The sequence below is a fragment of the Ixodes scapularis genome, unplaced genomic scaffold, assembly GCF_016920785.2.
Source record: "Ixodes scapularis isolate PalLabHiFi unplaced genomic scaffold, ASM1692078v2 PGA_scaffold3__209_contigs__length_174095766, whole genome shotgun sequence".
Classification (NCBI taxonomy): Eukaryota; Metazoa; Arthropoda; class Arachnida; order Ixodida; family Ixodidae; genus Ixodes; species Ixodes scapularis.
In genome coordinates this window covers 157,519,153-157,538,331 of record NW_024609868.1, presented here as the reverse complement: position 1 = coordinate 157,538,331, position 19,179 = coordinate 157,519,153, and the positions used below count along the sequence as shown (strand labels likewise).

Sequence of the window (19,179 nt, the reverse complement as noted above, 5' to 3'; positions counted from 1 at the left end):
CTGAGAAGATTTTGTTTCGCTGCAATTCATTTTGCAGGCGCCGGTAGCATCATTGTTTTTGGACTGATGAATATTAGGCTTAGGAGGGCGTCGGCTCGTAGAGGAATTTTGTTGTTCCCAGATATCGGTTGATCGAGGTAATGTGATACTTTTCAACTTTGCAGTTTTTCACCACAGCTAGCGTCATATTCCCTCGAATTGTCAGGCTTCTACGATGCGCAGTTTATTTTCGCGGGCCGGAGAACCGGGTTTAATTTTTTCGATCGGGACCTGTAGGTCAAACTGTGAGTTCACTTTTCTGCGGAGCAGGGATATATGGAATCATGGTGAAAAACAGAAGGATTCCTCTGAAAACCGAAGCTGAGAATAAGATGATATCTGACAAATACGATGCCAGCAGGGACAATGAGCAATTGAAACGTCATCCTAAGTGTCCCCGTCAACATCGGCTTTTTGTTTAGCCTAATCGTGTTTTGAGCTTAGCGCTGCGGTCATTCTGTCCGCCGTCATAGGCTGCCTCCGTGTTTCATAGGGGAGTCATTTCACACGCGTTTTTATTGTATAGGACACACCAAATAGCAGCATTTCATGTAATGAATGCTAAAACTTTGAAAAAATTTAAATAATAAAAATATTGGTTCATATTTTTACAAAAGTATTTTTTTATTTAATTACAAATAAGTAATTGGTAAATATAAAAATATATGGTTTATACAACAATGTCACCTGTTATATTGTTCTGTCGTTTTTTATTGGGATTTTATTTAAATTTATTTGCATAAGGGAGACACTTATTTGTTGAACTTGATATGTTCTTGTTTTAATGCGTATATTCTGGGCTTTACAGGTGTAAAAAATCGTAAAATGTAAAAAAAAATGCGTCTTGTGCACGTACCTTATACAGAAAGGGCAACATAACAGGGGTATAGTTGTTAGGATAAGTAAATTAATTAACTAAAATTGAGCATAACTTTTACATTAGTGAATGAGAACATATGATTGAAATAAGAACCTTGCCGGGGTTAATCGAAGACCACGAACTCAGTAAATTTTATGAGAACATTCAGCACGTGGAAAGCTAATAATGCGCTAAGTTTACTACTCGTACAACAGACGAGAGGCTGGCGATACAAAAATGCGTATGATAAGAAACAGAAACAACTCGCGGGCGCGTTTTCGCCCTGCAAGTCTTCTGCCTCTTGCACGAGTAGTCACGTTAGCGCACTACCACGCTTCCCATCTGCTCCGAGGATTTCTACCTTCGAGTGATTAGGTGGTTTCCGATGACGCCCAGCAAGTTTCTATTTTGATCCATAAAGTTATCTTTATCATTAAAAAGGTAGTTTTCAAATCTTAGTTTAATATTAGGTCTATCGACGAAATTAGCCCCCTGCATTACACACTAAAAAAAATCAGTTCGAAAAACAACTTTTTGGAGTTCTTCGGCTTGTCCGTATTTTGCACCCTATAAGGTTCTTTTAAGCACCTTATAAAAAAGTTCTTCATGAAGAACCTTTAAGGAGTTCTTTTAAGTTCTCTTTTCATTGATACCGTTCTTCGTGAAGAACTTTTAAAGCGTTCTTTTCAGCCCTTCTCTCGCTAAAACAGTTCTTGGTGAAAGAACCGTTTAACAGTTCTTTTAAAGGGGCGGTGCAACGATTTTCGGACTTCGGTCAAAGATTTCTGGAAGTTGCCCCCTGACACTTCTGAAGTAAAGAACAGAAAACCGATTTCGCCTGCGTGTCCTAGCTGTTGCGTAAAAAAAAGCTAAAGATCGGCATTTCGGGCACCCCTCAACTCAACCCCAGTCTTCAGGGTCACACCTGGTCGCACTCCCAGTGACGGCATTCGGAGTGCCGTGTAGCTTCCCGTGTGCTATCTCGGAGGACGCTTCCCCTCCCTCTCTCTGCGTACATTAGCGGGCGCTATGCTGCAGCTTAGAGCCGAGCGAGGTCACGTAATCTTTCCGCCGTAGTTCCTTCGGCTGTCACTTGGGGCTGCAGGTGGGGGAAAACGCTCGACTTTTGCTTTGCGATGATGCAGCCGAATCGCGACATTTTTAACGAAGGAGGTGTTTTCTCTATCCTCTGGGACACGATAAACAACGTAAAAATGACGAGATGCAAATTCTTTTAATCATAAAATCGTTGCACCGCCCCTTTAAGTTCTCTTTTCAATGGAACAGCTCTTCGTGAGGAACGTTTAGAAAGTTCTTTCCAGCCCTTGTGTTGCTGAAACAGTTCTTTTTAGTTCTCTCTCGGATGAAACGATTTTTCATCAAGTACCCTCGGAAGGTTCTTATAAGCTCTTTTTTAAGTAACCAGTTAATAATTTGAAGAACCTTTATTGAGTTTTTTTTTTAGGGTCTAAGGAAATAAGTTCTAAATAACCTTTCAAGGGAACTTTTATGTTGGGTGTGCGAATACCCCCTCGGTTCAAAAAGAAGTGCGATATTTCTAGGTTCAACACTGCAATGGAAGTCATTGTGTACAGGGGAGTTCTTGAATCTTGAAATATCGCTGCGCTGTTTTAACCCAGGGGTATTCGCACACCCCAACAGTAAAGTTCCCTTGAAAGGTTATTTAGAACTGTTATTTCCTTAGACACTAAAAAACTCAATAAAGGTTTTTCATGAGCTACGGGTCAATTGAAAGAGCTTGTAAGAAGCTTGCAAAGGTATTTGATGAAAAACCGTTCCATCCGAGAGAGAACTAAAAAAAACTACAAAGGATTTCATTTCAACCACTACTTGCTCACCCCTAACTTTTAAGTTACTTTTCACAGAGAGAGCTTTCTATTATGAACCTTTTCAATGAAATGTTTGTTGCAAAGACCACTTTCCAGTTAACTTGAATAACTTATTCGCAAAAAGTGGCTTGGGCAGCACATTTAGGTGTAGAGTAGCTCTTTTGTAAACCGCTCTTTATCGACTGTCTCGAACTGTTCAAAGAGGCAATATACATCACCTAGACGTTTTGTAAACGTCAACAGACGTGCAAAACAGGCTTTGAACGACAAGGCTCCTTTTCTGGGGCACTACATCTATTGCAGAACCACTGGCTTGGATGGGTATTCAAGCACACATTCGTCGTTGACACTCTTGTCAAGACCAAGTATGAGGTATAGGGAATAGAGGTAGGAGAAACAATAGAGATGCTCTGCAATGTCATACCTGTCAATGGTGAAATGAAAACAAGATACCGCTATTCACAAAAAAAACATACTGACGTTTATTGAACATGAATAGATTGAAACTTAGCACATGAGTAGAATGCTTCTGTGCTTAAAATATAGATCAAATAAAACACGGCCTAGTGGAACACTGAAATGAGACACTGAAATTTCGGGCTTGAGAAAATGGAGACAACGTTCTAGATGTCTGATTTCATATGTGGCACGTTAGCGAGCTCAGATCTATTATTTGACCACTAACAAAAGAAAACAAAAACTGACATGGAAAAACTTCAAAACCCTTTCTTGTTGAGGTATACTTTATGGATAAAAATGCTATCTTGGAGACGAGATGGACGAGGCAACCACTCAGGTGTGGAAGCAGGAAAAATGGAATTGCGGCAAAACAAGACTTCTGGCCCCTTCCTTCTCATGATGCCCCTCTCCAACCACACACTGCGAGGGCGCATGGCACAAACAGGTGTTAAACCCAGACAAAGAGCACAACGGCACTGCAAGTAGACAGCTGCAAACCAGGCTGTTAGCTGGATTTAGACAGTGCCTGAGTCTCTTGGTATACCCTTTTTAGGTTTGAAGTAACTCAAAACCAGACAAAACTGATTCACCATTTAGGCTGTCTATTGCTTTGAAAGTTTAGTGGAAAAGGCGTTAAAATTACCACTTCGGGAATGCAGAGGGCCGGGTACAGCTAAATAACGTCAGTGGTGGTCTTGCCAGCGATGTCTACCCTCCTTGCCTGTGACGTCTGTGCCATTATTTGAAGTAAGAGCTTCACATCTGTTGCAGCCTTGGAGCATTCAGCAGCCATAATCTCTACGTGGTCTGCACAGTTGTCGGTACCTTCTACGTCATGATGTGGAACCTGAAAAAAAAAAAGTCAGTGCCATGCACACAATATGACATTTGAAGAACAAAGTTGTGTACCAGACGAACTCCAGCAAGCCTTATTTTATGTTATGTAAAAAATTGTAATTTAAACAGTGGGCGCACGGGTCTAAATAGATCAAGTTATATGCACTCTATATTTTAGCTATCATAAGGCAGTTCAATGCAACAAAAGAGATTTAACCGAGAGACAACCAGAAAGTATTTGATTTATCTGACAAGCCATGCAACTGTGACTTTTACAGATTACGTTTACAGCAATGTGATTCGTTCAAGTCACTTTGAAGTTTGGAGCACCTGTTGCAGTAGTCAGAAGTCCATTTAGGAGTAGCCAAAAGTACGTTTAAGAGCAGCTAAAAGATGTATTGGCATGTAAGCAAAAACTTCGTCTTTGTTCTTACCACTGTGAATATTATCATACGGTTAATGTGTTGGCATGCTCAACTAAAACACTATCTACTTTGCCCTCCCACTCCTGTGCAACCTTTTGTTAACATCAATTGCTTGACAAGTTTGATTCTCTCGAACAAAGCACTATCTGCTTAGTTGCACATAGAAGCACCAGACATGGCAACAACAGCCTGAGTGATGATGGATAGTATGAACTGCTGTAAATGGTGGTTTTAGGTACGGAATCAAAAGTAAAGCTAACAGTACGTACCACTAAAATAAGATAATGTAAAAATAGAAACATTTTGAGTACTCAAAGTGATGTTTTGTTACAGTTCTAAAGGTTATAATAACACAAAGATTTCGTCATTTGATAGTGAATATCAATGTCGTATATTTAAGACTTCATAACAAGAATCTGCATGCGAACAATAAATAGGCCTTTTAAAAACAATCAAGCCGAATTCGGTAAGGTCATTTCCAAGCTTCTAACCATTTCTCTAGACGGGCAACTGAAAACTGTATAAAGATTCCTCTCATTTTGGTAAAATGTAACAGGCTAAGCACTTTGAAGCATATGATGCAGCAATTACATAACTACATTTAGCTGAATAACTATTTAAGAACAGTTCCAGCTTCCAGATTAGTTTTATTTCTTTTAACTGTATCAGAACCAGGTTATAACAAACTTACGATGGTCCTTTTGTATTTTTGAATACAGTCACTGCGTTGGCGTTTTTCCTTTCGCTTTCGCCCACCACCTTTGCCATAGTTTTGCTTGTTTTGCTGAACTTCTGGCAGATGCATAAGAAGCAACCTTTTTTTTTTCATTTTGTTAATAAGGCTGTGTCGCAGCGAATCCTACAGTGAGACTGATGAGTAGCAAGCCTGTTACAATGCAGATAATGAACTTCGATACAAGCATTTCAATTGTCAGAATGAAAACAACTTCTTGTAAATCTTACGCAGCGTCCAGTGGAGTCGGCCAGGAAGGGGTATGCCGCTTGGTGGGCACGCATGACATCATCTAGCTAAGACCGACTTGGCGTTCTGGAAAGAAAAAACAACAAATGTTAGCCTCTATTTTAAGCTATATAAGTGAGGACTTCAATTGCTGCTGCTTTCGGAGTTTTGCTCAGAATGTCGTCTGCCAACACAGCGACCAACTTTGTTCGTGCTTCATTTCGCTGTGGTTGAAGGAACAGTTCACTCTTTTCACACAGCCTCTGTAACCGTAGCGAGGGAAATTATGGGAGAGTATATCTCTGTGGCCACACTGACAAGTTTAGTAACGTCTTCCCATCAACCTCTTCTGCATAAAAGGAGATAAAATATTGCACATACAGATTATATCATACACATATGTTATATATGTTAATGACAGAAGTTATACCACGATTTTCTACCCTTTTATTCTGATGGTGTACACAAATATAGTATAAAGAGTGTGAAGATGGGGGGGGGGGGGAGGGAGGGGGACGACCATAAAGCAGTGGCATGCATCACCCCCACACTTTTTCCATTTTCTGGTTCCCCAGAACCTCCCTCGACATGTTTACGTTTCATGTGCTTCCTGAAGCTCTCAGGTGCAATAAAATATCGTCCAGACGGAGAGCACTCATCCAACTTGCAAACAGAATTAAAGTCCGGGTCACCATGAGCTATCTGGACATGATTTGTCAGATGACTCCCGATGTGGTAGCACTGCGAAAACTTTGAACACTCCTATCCACTCATGCTGAAATCGCACAAACGACGACACATCTCACCAATCGCCGAAAGACCCGGAAGCACTTCCTCGCTCACAAAACATGTCCAAATATCCACACTGCACTACAAGTTTCATAAAAAAAAATATTCGCGTGCACGTGGAAGTATGGAAGGATAGCGCCATCGAGACCCCGATCAGCCACCGTTACCGGCACTCAACTTGGAAACTGGAAACGCGAGACGAAACCGGCGCCGCCAACCAACACAAACGAAGAGGACGGAGAATTCTGCTTACCTTCGAATCTCTGGGCGAAGTCTCCAAGGTTCTGCTTTGTCAACCAATCTGACACGTCCTGGAGCTTCCATCTTGACACATCATTATGTTCTCGCACAGTGACCGCATCCATTGAATGCCGCCGACAGAACCAGGTCGAAGCAGTAAACAGCGAACCCCGAATTGTTGGCCGCCGTTACTTTCGCCTTGACAGAATCTCACGCAGGCAAACGGCGCGGCGCAGCGGCACCACCGGCACTCCTTCGCGAGCAACCGCTTCTTCGAAAACAAGAAAAAAAAAAAAAACACGTTATGAAGAACTTTTTTCCAGGCAAACGTTCTTCATCGCCCGGTCGCCTCTCTGGTACGCCAGGGGGCGACACTGTTTAAGCGAAAACAGTTCTTCACGAGGAAAAAGAGTTCTTGGGGCGGCGAAGAACCTTTCAAGAACGGATTTTTTTAGAGTGTATGTCCCCCTGGCGGTGTAACTGATCCTTCATCGACGGCATTAGTGTAGGTATCCTGGCGTTTCTGAAACAGACTATTTAAGAATTAAAACAATATATATAGGTATAAAATAATAAATCATAATTGTAGTAAAGTACCTTTCTATATTTAGTCTTTGGACTTGCTTTAAAATGTCTATAAAATTCTTTGCTTGTGCTACTCAGTCACTAATTTATTTTCCCAGGTGGCTGTCTGCAATGGATCTTGTCCGCGGCTTTCAAGAGAGTTCGTACCGTCACTTCATGCCTCGTATCTCCTAACGTACGTCCACGGCTCCTTGGAAGAACAGGTTCGTAATCACATATTTTTTATAAATCTGTAACAGTCGACGGTATATCATGTAGTGAAACCTTATATATGTAGTAGATCTAGGGCTTTTCACGAAACTCCAGAAAATCGTTCCTACAAAAAGTACCAGAGTGCCAAAAAAAGGTTCATGTCGCATTGGTCTTTTCCAAAGGGCTCGTCTAGAAAAAATAGCAGCGAAAGGTATAACTAGATTGGTATTCACTTTTCCGTATTAATATTTTTAGTTTAGAAGTATAAAGGAATTTGTTTCAACTACAAACTTCCTGAGAATCATTAAAACCCTACAAACCGCTTGAAAAAAAAAAAATTACGCGCTGCATTGTATAATTAAAAAAAATGAAGAAAAATACACTTAATTTTAATGCGTTTGGAGTTTCGATTTCCCATCAAAACAAATTTTCTTGCCAGTACTCCTGTCGCCTGGTAGGTAAAATGCGTAGATAACGCGCGTCGCCACGCATTCTTCGTATGACCGAAGGTGGGGGGACGTGGGAGGGTGGGGGGCGATAAGATTCAACGCTTAATCTGGAATGGCCATTCGAACAGCACGTCGTTTCTTTTCGGCGCCTTGAGCCGCACTTTCCTCTTTCAACCGAAGGAGGCGAGGCCATGGTTGCGCAGTTCGTCAACGTGGGGAGGGCCGGTGGCGTGGTTTATCAAACCTCAATGAAATGCTGCACGTGCCTCCTCTTTTTATAAAAAAAAATGCATTAATTTATTAGTTTGAGATGATACCCAGAAAGGTTTGTACTTGAGACCATTCCTTTCAATTTCGTGAGGCATATGGTCACTACTGAAAAGTAATTAAGAACATAATTATACCGAACACGGAAAATGCTCCTTCCTGAGCCTGTAAAGAGAAGCCTATCGACACCAAACTGTTTTCGGTTCTGGAAATGGAAGCCCTGGAGCTAAAGGACGAAAAATGACGGACAGACACTTGGCCAGTGTTTGTTCACAAGATAGGACACCCTCTATATATAGGATGTTATATATTGATGATCCCGTCTCCCTCACCGCAGACCATTGGGAAGTGGCCTGTTCTTCCGCAGATTTTACAAATCTTGTTCTTTTTAAATCAGTTCTCAGGGTTGTGGTTGGTTTTGCCGCATTGGTGACATGAATTTTACAAATCTTGTTTGTGTGAGGTTTTTGTTTTCTTCCTTGCTCGCCTTTTCCTGAAGGGACGTCATGTATCTTCACCTGTGCGCCAAGCGATTGACATCATTTTGGGTCTCGGTATCGCTCCTTCTTTCCTTCGAAATTTTCATGGCTACCTCCATCAAAGTGGAAAGATCCACCGCTGTTTTGAGTGTCAGCATTGGTTCAGTCAGCAGCTTTTTGAAAGATTTCCTGTCCCTAATGCTGTAAACAGAAGCTTGTCTTATGGCGCGATTACACTACCTCATTTGAGGGCGGATCCACACACGAGGTAAGTGGATTTTGGAGCCATGTGGCCTAATCGATTCGTCGCCGGCGGAAAACCGGGATCTGTCCAGGACCCATATCTAGATTTTCCGTAAGCGGCGAGTTGATTTCGCCACCCGCATCGAAAATTCACTCCCGCCTTCGCGAATTTGCCCGAAAATCCGCAAGTGTAAATGCGGCATTAAATTCGCTCTTTGAATGAAACACCGAAGATGCGTTGATCTTTGAGCGCAGCTACGCAGTCTGCGATGGTCCCGGATCCTAGCTGCTTCACCTGATAAATTTGTACTGTTCAAAGATTTTTTTTCTTTTTACAGCCGAGCTGTTAAGGGTTAGTTCCCCAAAGATCGTGTCCCCCGCAAAGAAATGTCGACACAAAACTCTGGTTGCCGCCGTCGCTCCTAGGTGGTGGTAGCTGTCCAGAGAGTTGTGTTTGCCGGTTGCGCTTGCCGACCGTCGCTCAGAGAGCGCGGCATTTCTTCGGAGGCAGAAGAGTGGGAACGGAACGAGCGGTGATGTGCGCAGCAGCGCGAATGGTTTTGCAACCGTTGCGAGGCCGCTATCGCCTAAAGTTGGACTTCCTCGGGCGCTTCAGATTCCCTTGCGAAAGAGCAGACTGCTCGCCTGGAAAGCCACCACCGAGAACAGAAGCTACAGCTCCGCTGCTCTTCCTTCTTCACAAGGGTGAAAAGGATGAAAGTTTTTTTTTTTTTTCTATCTTGCGTCCTAATAATGCGGTTCTCCTTTAGTTGAACGATCAGTACGTAGGACTTGGTGCTTGGTTTGGCAAGTGCTTACAAGTTTTGTATTAGTACGTACATATATCGTCCGACGAAAGAGAGACCATCGACTCGCTTTGATTCCGTAATGTAGTTCTCAGCAAATAACGTTGCAATCCTCTCGATGTACAAAGACCATTCCGATTTATAATAGAAGTCTTCAATTTCTTCCGATGCGAGGCATTTGTTTTTTGGCTTGAGGTGGAGCATCATTCACGTTACCGCGGTTTCGTTTGTTCCGATGTCGCTCAGCCTTTCATATCCCTTTTTGTTGCATAGATCTTATCCTTGTCCCAATTATGATGTACCCTTTTAATTTTTGATAATGCGGCTATATATTTATTGAAATATTTAAGATACAGTCAGTTGGCGTAATGACAAATACTTTGACTGCTTTGTGTTTGCGCTTAGTTTGTGGGTCGCAGGCGTTCCTGGCTTCTCGGTGACTCGCACCTCGGCTTTTCCCTCCCGGTGCCTCGGGATACATGCCCCCTTTGTTTGGGCTCAAACGGTTGTGTTCGCAGTACACGGCAGGCACGCACGTAATACACGGTAGTCACCATTGTGAAGGTGTTATGCAGGCAACATAAATTCTGAAACTTCAAAATCATGCTGATTCTAGGTCTTCCGTGAACAAAGTCTTATATCCTTCATAGAAAATTGCTTATGCCCGTGTAGCACCAGAGCGACAAACGGAAACAACCGACACCGACCAGCCACAAGCACCTGCCACATGCAAGCGAAGGTCGATTTGAAGAGCTTGAAATACGTGCTCTTTGCTGGCGGAGCACCGGAGATCGCAAGCCTGGTAAAGGTACCCACGCTTGCAAGCTGCTCTCCAATGTGGCTTGCCGGTGCCTGTTGTTTTTACATGTAACCCTAGTGGGACTCAGGTATTATAAAGCTGCAAATGACAACTCGAAGGTTTTTTGTTTTTTTTTAATTGAATTACCCGAACCGTGACATAGAAGATCACGCTCATTATTTTTTGCGACGTTGAAAGCAATGTTGCGCTAAGCATGGCAATGATACGCAAAACGACTCATTTCTCCCAGATTCGACAAATGTATGAAAGGCTTCAAATCAACTACGTACTCGTAAAAGTTGACGGAAGCGGTGAGGAGTCAAAAGAGAACAACGTCCTCATCGAAACGCCTTTTCTGCTAACAAACCCATCGGTTAGCATGGCCAGCTGTTATATGGGAAAATGCAGTCACGCTGTGACAAAAATGGTTTCGAAAATGAAGAACAGTGAGTATTGTTCTTGATTATACATTGACTTTTCGGACGATTAACTAAAATTAAATCCGCATATCTATTCGCGGATTTAAAATTTTAGATCGCAGTTATCAACTGCGTGGGCAGTTTACGTAATAAAAGCGTAATGTTTAGGGCGGACAGAAGCCAAAAGGCAAAGTAGACGCGCAGCCCATTTTTCATTAAATTAAAAAAAAAAAGTATCAGCATGTACCCTGTTAGTGATTTGAGGCAACGCATAAATATGTCTAATCTCGAACGTGTATTTTTGGCCTCAGAATATAAAAGAATTGACTTAGCTGAGGAAACTGTAAATAATGACGAAAGTGAATTTGATAACTCCAGCTGCCGTCTGTCAAATAAAAGTGTCTTATTGGCGCAAATGCCAAACAGATGACCGCGTGTTAAATTAGATGAAATAAAACGGGCGCTTTGCTCGGCATCGACCAATCAGACTTTGTTTGAAAATAACTTGAGCCACGAGATATCACGGTGTAGGTCATAAGCCTGTTATTTTAATATTAAAACATTCTGAATGAACACAAAAGTAGCAACTTTCCTCGTCGGGCGAAATCGGTTGTTCCAACAGCTTATGGCAGCTATTGCCATCTCTCGGTCATTGCGCCGATCAGAGGCCGTTCATCAAAAGACGGCCGCCGTGTGTAGCGATTTTACGCAATTATTTTGTTTACCTTTCATTAAGGCTCTCTAAAAATAAAAACGTACGCAAAATTCCCCATATTTGGTCGCCCCTGCAAAGAAATTTATTTTTGCACGTTACACTCTAAGAAATGTCTGCGGGTCTACTTACCCGCAAAATACTCCAAGAGCCAATCTCTGCGATCTACGAAATCAGCTCAGCGAATGATCGGTCGAAACATCCGTTTAGACCTAAAAATGAAGTCTGCGCTGTGGGATTTACGCAATGCAAAGCATCATGCTTGCATTGCGTAATGCCAAGGCGCAGACTTCATTTTGAGGTCTAAACAGATGTTCCGCCTCATTATCCGCTAACCTGATTTAGTAGATTGTAGGGATTGGCTCTTCGAGTGTTTTGCGGGTAAGTAGACGCGCAGGCATTTCTTAAAGTGTAAAAACACGAAGTATACGGTACCTTCAAAACACCAACGACTCCTTTAACTAACACGGTATATCCATTCATAGCTCAGACTAAACAGGCACAGGAAGAGGTTAAACCCATATTAGACCTTCAGCCGTTCAGGTTTTAAAACTATGGCAATGCGCTAATACACCAATAAATGTTATTCGCCGAGAAACTGAGGATAAGGAGGAGACGAGAGCTCGAGGGGACCTTCAGAACGCCGAGCTTTCGTTTGGATGATTATTGTGTAGACTAAAGCTAGCTGCATGTGCTGACTTCCCAGCGCACAAACATCACACGCACAGTAGTATTTGGGCAAACACACGACATACGTACCACGCCAAAGTTTACAACTCTATTTTCTATTTCATATTTGCCTTCTTCGTCTGTTAAACCAACACACACACTGGTCGTAATTATATCATTGTGGCCAATGCACAAGAAAAAACACATTACACGGGTCTAAGCTGAGCTAGTTCCGTCATTCTTACGATGAGCCAGCTCAACAAAGACACCACGCAGAAAAAACACCATCCACACTGCTGGCAGTGTGAAGTGTGCTTTTTTATGCGTGGTATCTTTGTTCAGCTGGCCCATCGTAACAACAATACACATTCGTTGTAACCAAGTAAACTAACGATTTTTCTGACAACGTGAGAGGTGGAGTACTGACACATTTATCTTCAAGTCTAGCAATATTTTCGGCCTCAATAATTTCCCTGGTCCCCTGATCACCATGCTGGCTTGGGATGGTGCAACTTTGTAGACTTGCCGCTCACCCGCAATTGTTCAACCCGCAATGCTCCACCAACTCGCCCAAGCTGCACTGTTAACTGGGTGCCTTTGTCTCCATTGCAGTCGCCGAACGCGTTTGCGGACGGAAGCCAAGCGCCGGACACCGGTGTTTCGCGTTCTATTGCGTTCGACGAGTGCAGAGGAAACAAAAGCTGCTAGCTTTAGGTCTACCCTCTAATCATTCCAACCAGAGCTCGTCGTTCTGATGTCCCCACTCTTCTTCCCCTCTCACTCTCGCTTTCTTGGCGCATTTTTTATTCAGTTAAGACAATGACAACGGCTCGAGGTCTACTCTTTAAATAGTAAGGTGTTCCAGTCACGCAAAATGCTTCGTAGTATTTAGCCATTTGTATGACTTAGTTTTTTAGCATGATAGCAACTATTACTCCTGATTACCTTTTTTTTTCGAAGTTAAAAAGAATTAGCATTGACTTGGAGCACATGCAAAACGCGTTAGTAAAGGTCGGCTGTGTAGGCCCCTCGCCCGTTATTACACTTGCAACACAGCAACAAGATATAGCAGCGCTCGAAAACTGCGAAATGTCCTTGTCTGCGTTACCCTAAAGGCCCTGTCACACTGAGGCAACACGACGGCAACAGCAACACAACACGTTGTCCAACAGTCGGGCAACTTGTTGCTCGCTCCCCGTGTTGTCCGACAAAGCTGTCACACCGCGGCAACAGCACGACAACATGGACGACAACTAAAATGTTGCCTCGGTATGACAGCTTTCGGCAACAAAAACAGCGGCAACTTGTGTTGGACAACGAGTGTTGCCCTGATCGCTGGCTGAGCGAATTTCGGGCCGGCAACACGACAACATAGATAGCTTCGATGGTAGAGCTAGTCCCCTATCAATAAAGTCTTACTCAAACAAAGGCTTGGAAAACGTTATTTAACAGTAATTAGGGCTGGCGTGCAGCTAAAATATTTTCGATTAATGTTTTTTGCTGCGCAGTTACGGAAAGCGATTTTCGAAATGGTCACAGCTACGGTCGTGAACGTTCAGACTGGTTTTGAAATTAGATCTCCCGAGAGTCCAGCGCAAATTACGGATAGTGAAATAAAATGGCATGCCTACTCACCCACTAATAAAGTATAATAAAAATAATCCAGAAAACCTATGATTAAAAAGTCGAAGCATAAAACGACCACTCTGATCATGATTGTTGATGCTTGGAACTTGGAAACAGCCGCTACCAGACACCTGATCTGTTTTAAAAATACCCAGGACGTTTTGGGCGAATGAAGCGATCACGTAGCAGCGGTAGGCCAGTAGACAGCGTTGAAAAATATTTATTTCACCGATTGTTATGAAGGCCGATGGTGTCGGTGTCGCAGTTTTGAAGCACTGTCAGTTCAGCTCAACACCACGCTACAAAAGACGCTTTGGGGTACTGCCGGTGCTAACGCAATTTTACAGTAGAAATAGAAATTGCATGAAAGAACCGGACAGAATCACTTCATACGGTGGCGTAAATCCCGAACATACATCACCGATGTCCCTTTCCTCGGTTAGGGCTATCTGCTTTGTCAGCAAATGAAGAACATTTCGATAAAATAAAGAGCGAAAAATACTCCCTGTGTCAAGTTTTCTAATCACAGTCACTAGTTGATGTCTTACCGTGGTAATTCCCGGCCCTTCGAACGCACTAGCACTTTGTAGAGTCACATTTCCAGCGATTCCGCGCCGCACACGAACAAAGGTAAACAATCAAGATGGCGGAGTGTTCCCCGTGTTGTCCTCGCCGTCAGCGCGGTGTGACAGGGTTGTCGGACAACAAATCGGGCAACACGGTTGCCGGGCGGCAGCAGCATGTTGCCCGACTGTTGTCGTTGCCTCGATGTGACAGGGTCGCCGGCAACACGACTTCCCCGTGTTGCCGGATAGAGTTGTCCAACTGTTGCCTCAGTGTGACAGGGCCTTTAAGATTACAACAAAAAAAAAACTAGAAAGGATGTAGAAAATACAGTTCCAAACGGTCACCGGTTAATGCATGTATATTCTTGTGTATCGTTTACTCAATGGTAAGTTCTAAGGCGCTTCGGAATTAGTGGTGACCTTATAATATAAAAAACACTTTTGTTGCTTTGTGATTCGCGGAGCAGTATACGTCCAGAACATCTCAGCCCGTATATGACTTGTCGTCGCAACTTCAATTGGGGCCATATTATTTTGAAAAAAAAAATTGACCCCCAAATTAGGCTTTGAAGACATCCACTAATGGACGGAATATTGTCGGAAGGAAGGAAAGAACCCTTTTTTTTGTTTTTTTTTTTTTGCAAACGCCACCAGGCAGTGCTCCAGTCATTCAGGTGCCAGTGAACTTCGGATTCAGAGAGAGAATGAACAAAACCTACGTTAACATCGCTGTTTGAATTGTCGATTTAACTCTTATCTACCAGCTCTCCAAGTGAGAGCGAAAAAAAAATCGAGACCTGTTAAATTTGTTTTAATCTTCTTGTTATCCAACTTGCCTCCTCCAAGACGTTAAATTGTACAGCCGAAGGCCCTCGCTAAATCTCCCACTTTTTTGGTCCGTGTAGCATTTTTACTATCCAGCGCTGGTGACCTAAGAAAGCTGGACAGGATTGCAAAGAAAGAGCGGCCGGAAGTCGCTTGGGCTGCAAGGGAAGTTTATGTATGCAAACAACGTACCTTCTGTAGAGACTATAGAATGTATGATATTACCTTCATTATTAAATGCAATATTTATCTTCGAGCTTTGTAAAAAAAAGAGTATTGTTTGGTAATACATTTTGTAACGTCGACTTTACTTAACATTTTTGCGTCTGAAAGTGTTACTTTACTCCGCTACACCGGAGTGAGGAAATACGAAGGTGCATGTTGAAATGCACGATCAAAAATAATGTTTAGCGCGGCAATGAGGCCGGCAACACTGTAGACAATTAACTTCTTATCCCATACTTATTTACAATTATTATAATGTTAGATTGATTCTAGATGTCTGCAAATTTTTGTGTATTAAACTACACCCTTTTTTTGCAGCTCCACCTCGTCCTATCAGCGCTGAATTTTTTTATAAAGAACGTGGTGGTATGTCATTGGAAATTACCGACCCAGAGGACCGGAACGCAGAAGGTGCCGGTCATCGTGTGAGGTGGAAACTTCATGGAGGTTCTACAGATGGTGATGGCCAAGCTGACTTTGGCTACTGGAGAATAATTTCATTTGATAAGGATAGAAACTGGGTAGACCTTTCCCTTGAACCTGGACGATATTACACGCTATACATTTCAGCGCTGAATAAAGGAGAAAACAACACGGTTATTGTGGGGCCCGAAATCAGCACAGAGGTTACCACCGTACCACGTGGTAGGTTTTAGTAAGAAGCATGTCACTCATGTTCATAGTTTCCGAATATGGTATGAATGTAGTCAACGTATCTTATTATGCATAGATTTAGAATCTGATTTCTTTGGTTTTAAAAGTGGCCTTATCTTGTTTGTAAAATATAAAGTATCATAATGAAGCGAAGAAAATGTGACGGTTCCACCTAGTGATAAATTGAAATATACATCATTCATTTTTACGTTTCTTCTATTTAAAGCCTTCTAGACTCTTTTTGAAAGACTTTGTTTTCCAAGATATTGTGAACACGTTCAAGTTTACGTAGAGAATAACTTAAGTGCTTCATTTTATTCTCATTATTCGTGAAACTGCATAATATTTTAGTATGAACTATATGTATCACCCAACATAATTGAAAAGGTTTACTCCGACTTAACATAACAAATGAATAACAAAAGGTACAGACGTTTGGCCACCTATGCAGGTGGCATCTTCAGTATACATTGAAGATGCCACCTGCATAGGTGGCGAAACGTCTGTACCTTTTGTTATTAATTTGTTAAGTCGGAGTAAACCTTTTCAATCATGAATTTACCCGGCTTTTGGAACATTTTTGCATTCACCCAACATAAGTTTTAAAATGCACGCGAATATTAAAGAGAAACTAAAAGGCACAAGATATGTTTTTTAAAGGATATACATGGCACACCTACCTTGTTTTTGCTATTTAACACATAAAAAGAAATCGCGTAATATTTAAGCCAGGAGTCGTAATTTAGGTCAAAGTCACTGCCCAGTCTGAGCCCCGTCCACAGATTAGTGGCCCAGCTCATTAGTAATGAATTGTTTTTGGCTGCTCGCCAAAACACGATAAGAAGCCTTGTGCCTCCTTTTGCGACTCTGGTACGTCCAGTTTTTTTCCGTCCGACACCACCTACTAGTCGCAAAGAGGAGTCGCGAAATAGCCTCCGGCATCGTCTGCTTTCCGTCACGGTTTATCGTCGTCTGCAATGTCCGTGTACGGACATGAAAGCCTCGCGTCGGCGTCCGTTTTCGCCTTCGGGCGTCTGCTATTCCGCTGCCGTCTAAAAAGTCCGGCAACACTCGCAAGACGTGGCTATGAAAGCGGCGTTCTAGCGATGCCTCATGCACGAGCTACGGTATCAAAGAAGCGTCTGTCAGCGTCTGTAGATGTGCGGTATGAAGGGACCGACAGCACTAAAAAAATCAACAATATAAATATGCAGTCCATGCACAGAGTACGGTAGTAAACGTAAAGAGTGGATACTCTCTTAGGCTTCAGCGGCCCAGGTTGTGGAAGGACACGTAAGCAGTCGGCAGAGGCACTAAATTCGCTTTTTTTATTATTAACGTTAGTTTTGGTTCCGTATTCTCAAATTGTGCCTGGCTTCGCTTGAGAGCTTATATTTAATGTCTTAAGGGACTCACACGTTTACTTTTCTGTTATCTTAAAGTCAGCCCTTAAAGCTAATGACGTCCTTGTAACGATGTCAAATTTCTTTGTGAAAAAATATGTCAGGCAATAATGGCAAGAAGAAGGGATGCAAAAAATTACAGGAAGACGCTTAGGCTTCGCCTTTGTGAGTGGAACGTGATAGCTGAACATATACACCCCGCTCATTCCCGAGCCGTGCAAGCGTGTCTACGTGGCCTAGTCGGTAGCGTGTGTTAGGCGGAGACGAATCCCGCCTACACCTAAATTCGCTCAAATATTTTTTTAAGGCAAATTAATTAATTTATAAAGGGAAATCATTTGAGAGATGCGGCAACCTTTAATTCGCATTGCATGTCATGTTTTAATCACCTCACCTTCATTCTGCGAGTGACATCACGTTCGACGTGAGCGTTGTGGGCTATTTGAAATTCCCCCGCGATTCATGTGTCTGTGACGTCATAACCCAATCGACCAATCAAGAGTTTCTCGTTTCAGCGACGCCGATGCCGACGCCGTCTTTTCTCGACATGAGTTCCTCAACGCCATTGCATTAAACTAGTTTCTTCTAGGCAAATTGATGTACAGATGAGACAAGGAGCATGTTGTGTAACTACAAATACCTTCGCGCAGAAGAAGGAGAAACCTTGCCTATTTTTACGTGACAATTCAAAGGCGTGGTGGTGGTCGACTGAAACGTTTTTATCAAGACACATAAAAACGGAACGCCGGCTTCCGGCGTTTGACTCTCGCGTCCTAACGAATTTTGCGTGTGCAGGGGAGACAAAGGCAGCTATCTCTCGTCTTCTCATCTTCCTACGTTTCTAGGCGCATAATGCAGAGGTTTCTAATTGCGCGAGCGAGCTCCGCTGCCGGTTAACGCGCAGCGTTCCGCCCTGCTCGCCCAACGCGTGGGCGCTGCGCCTCCTGCGTCTCCTTCGGCAAACGGTGCCAGGAGCCCCTATCGCGCCGATACGAAGCAAACTGGAATGTTGGGCGGTGATGGACAGTGTCGAAAGCGTGCTTGGAATATGCGAAAACTATAGAGGAATGTAAAATTACTCTATGCTAAAGCCATAATGCCCGTATATTCACACCTCATCACAATGCGTTGTAGACACTTGGCAATTGAACGCAGACGGTATGTGGAAACACTGACACGAGAGAGAGATATCTCTCTTCCCGGCGAATGAGGAAACCAGCAATTCAAACAACCTTACTGATAAAAACGCGCCTATTTACATACCCTAAGCTGGGGAACAACGATGCGAAAATGTCGCGTACCATGATTCGCGCCCGAGCGCCCCAACTTGCCCCCAACCAAACGGTGTGTCCGTGGGGCTGGGACTGCCGCTACGACGGGACTAATGACTAACGATGTGCGCCGAGAGGAGATAGAGAAACGCCACGCTCATTGTCCTTGAGCACAGAGCATTTTCGTCTAATGGTTGTATGCGTTTTATGGCCCGATGGAAGCTTTCTAAATTACTTTTAGACGTGATTCCCTGTCTCCGTGATCTGCAGGAATAAACGCACTGACGTTTTCAAAGAGTACCATGTGCCCTGAGGTTTTGGCAAATAAAAAAGCAGAAAATAAATTGCTAAGGTTTAAGTAAAGAGTAGAAAGTAACATTGATTATGAAGTGTAAAATTTCTACGTTATGCTTAGAGTGAAACCGATGGCTTTATCTGTAGTTCTACCCCATTTTAAGCGTCGTCATTCGCAGAGACTACGCGTACATCGCAGTTAACAGACGCGTAGCAATGCACTATGGTGTTCTATG

At 43.0% G+C, this 19,179-nt stretch overlaps 1 protein-coding gene across 1 annotated transcript in view; it reads left to right on the top strand.

Annotated features, from left to right (window-relative positions):
• The window catches only part of LOC115324003, a 135,873-nt gene that overhangs the window by 13,786 nt on the left and 102,908 nt on the right, over nt 1–19,179 (top strand). The window contains exons 5-7 of the mRNA XM_042292938.1: nt 7,143–7,247; nt 10,530–10,725; nt 15,640–15,966. Coding sequence (XP_042148872.1) covers nt 7,143–7,247; nt 10,530–10,725; nt 15,640–15,966 — 628 coding nt within the window. The remainder of the gene's footprint in view (nt 1–7,142; nt 7,248–10,529; nt 10,726–15,639; nt 15,967–19,179) is intronic.